The sequence below is a fragment of the Terrapene carolina genome, unplaced genomic scaffold (genome assembly GCF_002925995.2).
Source record: "Terrapene carolina triunguis isolate 2854851 unplaced genomic scaffold, T_m_triunguis-2.0 Scaffold120, whole genome shotgun sequence".
In the NCBI taxonomy this organism is placed as follows: Eukaryota; Metazoa; Chordata; order Testudines; family Emydidae; genus Terrapene; species Terrapene triunguis.
Window position 1 is genome coordinate 6,626,497 of NW_020664471.1, and position 5,778 is coordinate 6,632,274.

The 5,778-nt window shown below is 48.0% G+C and overlaps 1 protein-coding gene across 1 annotated transcript; it reads right to left on the bottom strand.

Annotated features, from left to right (window-relative positions):
• Positions 1-520: 520 nt before the first annotated feature.
• Positions 521-5,531, bottom strand: ZFP36L2 (ZFP36 ring finger protein like 2). The gene is made up of 2 exons (XM_024194028.3): positions 4,541-5,531; positions 521-3,850 (listed from the first exon to the last, which is right to left on the bottom strand). The coding sequence occupies exons 1-2, from the start codon at positions 4,589-4,591 to the stop codon at positions 2,510-2,512; spliced, it is 1,392 nt and encodes a 463-aa protein (XP_024049796.1). The 5' UTR covers positions 4,592-5,531; the 3' UTR covers positions 521-2,509.
• Between the last annotated feature and the right edge of the window lie 247 nt (positions 5,532-5,778).

The following is a 5,778-nucleotide window of genomic DNA, read 5'->3' on the forward strand; positions in this document are numbered from 1 at the left end:
TGACAGAATAAACTGAAGAGTCAGATTAGCATTAAAACCAGTACATCTTCAGTGTTGGAATGAGAGGCTACAAGTCTATTCCTTTAAATGAGGAAGGGCATTTGGAACAAAGGTTTTAAAAATAAAATAAAAAAAATAATTGAAGTTATTACCCAGATTACCATTTCCTACTTGTCCTATACAAACTTTAAATACTAATGGCATATTAATAACCTCCATAAACAAATGTGCCCGATATAAAAACAATTTAACAAGCATTTAATAACTGATTTTCCATTTCAGCTGTTAAGATACAAAAAGCAAAGGTTTGTTCCCCACTGTCCTCCTAAGGAAGCCTGATATAGTATATGATTTGCACTAGGTACTTTGGAACCTTCTGGAACATTGTTTATTAGTTTTGGCAAACTACCAATGATTTCTACAGGAATGGAGCCATTTTGCTGTTCAAACCTGGTTAATCTGTAGCTAGACACATTTCTGATAGAGAAAAGTTAATAAAAAACCACCTTGCAGACATGGCTTTAATAGTTTGATTTTTTTTTCCAAAAATTTTATTGGGAGAACTACAAAACATTTACAGTACAAAGTTTACAGTCTCACACTCAATTTGTAGTGAACTGACTCCCGAAAATATATTACAACTCAAGTTGACTTATCCTTTAGTTACATTCAAAACATACTTCTGTTAAAGTAGTCCAAATAGAGTACATAGTGCTTGATCTGTACCTATGTACAAACAAAACTAAAAGCTACTGCTCATTCATCCACCGTCCAGGAAAGTTTTGGAAAACTCCTGACTTTCTACACAAGGAAAAAATTACAAGTTTTGGAATTTAATTAAACAAGATATGTTCATGTACTGCATAAAGTTTCAGATCCAAAGGTGGCCTCCTTGCTTATAAAAAAAAAAAAAAAAAAGTGGTGAAACTTTTCATGTAGTTAAAACTCATCCCTACATTCAAATTATCTCAAGCATTAAGAAAAATACTTATTTGGTTGAGGAAGATTTAAGGCAAGCATGGACCCTTAAGAAGGCACTGTGAGACATAACACTGGGACCCCCAATTATTGCTACATACTTTGAGACTATATCACAGTGTGATTGGTGGAGTTAGGCAACAAAAATACTTTTTGGTTAATTTAAACACATTTGAATTAGGTTTGCCACTTTGAAGTCTGATTGCAAAGTAGTTTTGTTGGGGTTTTTTTGTTTTGTTTTTTACGTGGACGGGCTACAACCATTTTACATTCTAAAAAACCCACAGAAATTCCTCATACTACTTCCACAGCATAGAGACCGATTTCTATAAAGAAACCATGCAATCTTTTAAATTTACGTAAACAAGGAAAGAAATTAATGAAATAAATATTACATACAATCTCTTAAATTAAGATTTTTACTCATTTACAATAAAATAACCAAGTGAAGTTACAAAAGGCATATATTACTGTGAAAAGAACACACTCCACATTTCGCCGATTAATAATGGCAATCATAATTTAAACATAATAAAAGAATATATATCTATTGCTTTTCATCATACCCGATAAATACAGTATGAACAAATTACCAATGTATACTTTTCACAAGATAATAAATAAGTTAAATAGTTTCATATTGAGTTGTGTGCAGTGACTCATGCAATCAACTCAAACAGCTAAAAAAAATTAAAAAAAAAAAAAAAAAAGAATCAGCAGTTATTCTCCAACAATTACAAACTAGACTCAGTTGAGTGCTTCCAAATAAAGCAACAACAAAAAATTGTTCTAAGCCAAACATCCACTAAGTGGTGGCAATGGAACCAACATTAAACTTTGGAATGGAAGTTTTAGCATTTGTTATAATATATATAGATTATATAAAAAAAAACTAGAGGGTTGTTATCAAGGCATATTCTTGGCAGGATGTTGGATTTTTCTTTTAAAAGCTTATAGGTTTAGTACTGGTGTGGGTCTTTATTTGAAATTGGCTTGAAAGACAAACTACTTATTAAATTCTGTCTTTTTTGAATATAAAAATGTGGAGAGGCTTGAAATGCAGAGTTCATGCCTCTCTGGATTGTTTGTTGCTTGCTTTCTGGTGGTGTGGGTTTGTCTTGGTTCCCCCCCTCCCCCTCTAATGCTTAAAAAAAAAAAAAAAAAAAACCACACAGATGGAATGGCTGCTGCTGCTGGTGCATATTATAACTAGTCTCCAAACAAAAAACAAAAATCCCCTTCTTCCAAGGTCTCTCTATAAAAATAGGTTTGTTCTGTTCGTGTCGCCATTTGCCCTTTTGCAAATTTATTTTTTGTTCATCTCTCGATATAAAAAGTTTTTTTTCTCTTCTCGCTTTTTAATTTACTTGCTCAGCAATTAAACAAAACCAAACCCAAGAGGATCATCGAAGGACTGTGCGAGCTTGGCTAGTTCTCAAGGCTGCGGTCTCTGCTCCCGGGGTTTATCCTCCCCCCTTCCGCGGGGTTCACACCCCTCTTCTCCGCTCCCCACTCTGCGGCCCGGCTCCCCCTAGTCGTCGGAGATGGAGAGGCGGCTGAAGATGGGCAGGCGCCTGCCGGAGTCCAGGCTGGGGGACTCGGAGCCGCTCAGGCTGCCGGAGCTGAGGGAGCCGCTCAGGTAGCTCTCCCGGTCGGAGAGCGAGTCCGGGGGGCTGGGCGGCGCGTCGAAGACGGGGGACTCGGATAGGCGGCGCAGGGGCTGGAAGTTGAAGGGAGGCGAGGCGGGCGGCGGCGGACAGCTCCCCCCCGGCGGCGGCTGCTGCTGCTGGCAGCGGTAGAAGGCGGCGGCAGCTACCGCGGCGGCGGCGGCAGCGGGGCTGGCGGCGAAGCTGGGGCTGTGGATGGCGAGCGGCGCGATGAGGCTGCCCAGCTCCTGGCCCGAGAAGGCGAAGGCGTTGTTGGCGCAGGGCGGGGAGAGCAGCTCGTCGCAGTAGGAGGCGGAGGCGGGCGGCGGAGGGGTGCGGGACCCGCCGGGGCTCTCGAGCAGCGCCGCCTCCAGGCGCCCGCCGGGCTGCTGCCCGCAGCCGTGTTGGTGGTGGGCGGAGAAGCCGGAGAAGCTCAGGCTGTGGTGCAGCTTGGGCCGCTCACCAGCGCCGCGCTGGGGCCCGAACCCGCCGCCGCCCCCCAGCGGCGGGTCCCGGGGGGCGAAGGCGCGCAGGTCACCGGTGCTGCCGGCGGGGTGAGGCGGCGGCGGGTGGGGGTGGTGGTGCGGGGCGGCGGGCGCGGCCGTTCCCCCTCCGGGCGCGGGGCGGCGCTCGTCCGCGTTGTGGATGAAGTGGCAGCGCGGGCCGTAGGGGCAGAAGCCGATGGTGTGGAAGGTGCGGCACAGCTCGGTCTTGTACTTGGGGTGGCGCGTCAGGCTGCGCAGCTCGTGGAAGCCGTGCGCGAACTGGCACTTCTCGCCGTACTTGCAGGCGCCGCTCTCCTCGAAGGGCCGGCACAGCTCCGTCTTGTAGCGCGTGGAGTTGATGGGCGCCCCGCCGCCCCCCTTCCCCGCCTGCTGCTGCAGCTGCTGCATCAGGTGCTGGCTGCGCTCGCCATTCTCGCTGAACGAGCGGTCCCGGAACTTGTTCTCCTTGTTGAGCAGCGCGGTGGGGCTGCTGCTCCCTCCGCCTCCCCCCCCGCCCGTGCCCGTCTCCTTCAGGCTGCCGAACGAGGAAGAGGAGGACGAGGACGACGAGCTGGAGCCCGAGGAGCCTGGGAACTTGGAGCTGTTGGCCAGAGCCTGCAGGTTGCTGGTCGAGTGCCTTCGCAGAAACCCCGGCGCGAAGCTGGAGCTGGGGGAGGTCACGGGGGTCCCCACCGCCTTCTTGTCCAGCATGCTGCTCAGGTTGGTCAGTGCTTTTTCACTCTGGAAACAAGAGGGGGAAAGGAGGAGAAAGAGAGTTTGCAAAGTGACTCGGCCGGGCAGCAGTTCTGCAAGTTGCCAGCGCCCCCTGAGACTGCACGGGGGTAAAACGCCCCCTCGCAGCACATCTGCAGGGCGAGCGTGGGACATCTTAATGTCTCCCCTGCCGCTTGAGAGCTATGCACTAAACCTTACTTCTCAGCAGTGTCTTTAACAAGGTGACCCAGCTCCAGCTAAAGCTTCACCTTCCCAGCACAAGCCTAAGGGCTTCCATTGCCAGAGTTCGAAGTTTTGGGGGAGATCTAGCACTGACTTCAGCACATTTAAAACTAAAAGCTTTAGAGACATTAAAGCTCCCCACTGCAACACAACTCCAACTCCTGATAAACTTCCAGTCAACGAATCTACTTAGAAACCTGTGCCCAGAGAACTGCAGCTCAGTTTGGGAGGGATGAAACACCAACCACGTAAACTGTCACAATTTAAATGTTAACTTGATCACAGAGCAAGTTACGTGCAAAATGCAGCCCACATGGAAAGCAGCACCCCTCCCCCAACAAGAAAAAGGAGTTAATTTCACTTGTTAAATAGTCACACAAACTTAGAAAGAAAATACTCAAGTGCTCAGATTTGCTAAGAGCCATTTAAAACGTTCAAAGTGCTTGGCAGACAAAATGCAAGCTCTTCCCCTACCTTGCACAAGAAGTCGATGTCGTAGAAGGCAGATAAAAGTGTCGTAGACATTTCGAGATCCTGTAGTGATCGGAAATACAGGAAGGACCGAAAGATCCCGCTTTCCTCGGAGGCTTTGGAAAAGCCACGACTAGATAGGAAAGGGCTGATTACTTGAGATCCGAAATGGTCCAATCACTTTCCCAGCAGGGGTGGGTTAGCGGGTGCCCGGCGAAGGCGGTGGCTACTGCTGCAGCGAGCTGACTGCTGGAACTCTGCAAGCCCTGTGCTCGGCACATATATAAACGCCGGACAGTGCAAGGGGCGGGACCCAGCCGGGCCCGCCGGGGTCTCCCAGCAACACCGCCCAGTAGTTCTCACCCAGCCCTGCCCCCTCCTCAGCCGCTCCGCTGCTTCTCATTGGGCGCCGCCAATTTCTTTCAGGGGCCTGGAGTGCAGGGAGGTGCTGAGCGGCAGAGAAAGAGCGGCGGGCGGGGTAGCCGTCGGCTGTACAGCTAGCGTCATGCTCACTCGGGGTTGCAGTGAGCCATTGGCTACACGATTGTACTATACAGTCTTGTGACTCTGCTATGCATGGGGTTATAGAGTGGAAAGTATATAGAAAGCATTCTACAAGGCTTGCTACACAATGCACTGTGGGTAGCAGGCAGTCCACTATACACAGGGTGCACTGTTGTATACACTTGTATTTAGTAAACACTGTACAGTATATACAAGGCTGCTACAGATGAGTGTAGAGAAAACATACAAGGCTTGCTGCAGATTGCACCGTATACATGTGTATAGAAAGCCTGGTCCTATACATGGAGATTTGCTATGGAAATGCAGAGGGCACTTGCCGAATGCACCGTGCATATAGGTTTGTTACAAACTGCACAGAAAACACTCAAAAGTAAGACTTGTTACAGAACGTACTACCTAGAAACCACGCTAACATTTAGGAGTTATTGACGCAAAAACACTCTGCAGACGTAGCTAGGAGGCTCTGATCATTCGATATTAAACTCCTGATTTTCTTTTAAAATGCTCGGGAAAATCAGTGTCCCTTTTATTGCAAAAGACATACACGCGACCATCTCCCTGACTAGGACTTTTCAACCAGCACATGTCGGAAAGGGCTTCCCTCTCAGTTTAATATGCCTGGCGAATAGGCTGGGAAGCTTAATAAAAGGAAGATGCACCCCAGTACCTCGGAGTGAAACGGGACACCTCTTCCTCCTCTCCACCGAACATCAACT

Coding starts and splice junctions, on each gene's coding strand:
- ZFP36L2 (XM_024194028.3), bottom strand. CDS start 4,591: ATGTCTACGACACTTTTATCTGCCTTCTACGACATCGACTTCTTGTGC. Junction 3,851..4,540: donor ACATCGACTTCTTGTGCAAG/GTAGGGGAAGAG, acceptor TCTTGTTTCCAG/AGTGAAAAAGCACTGACCAA.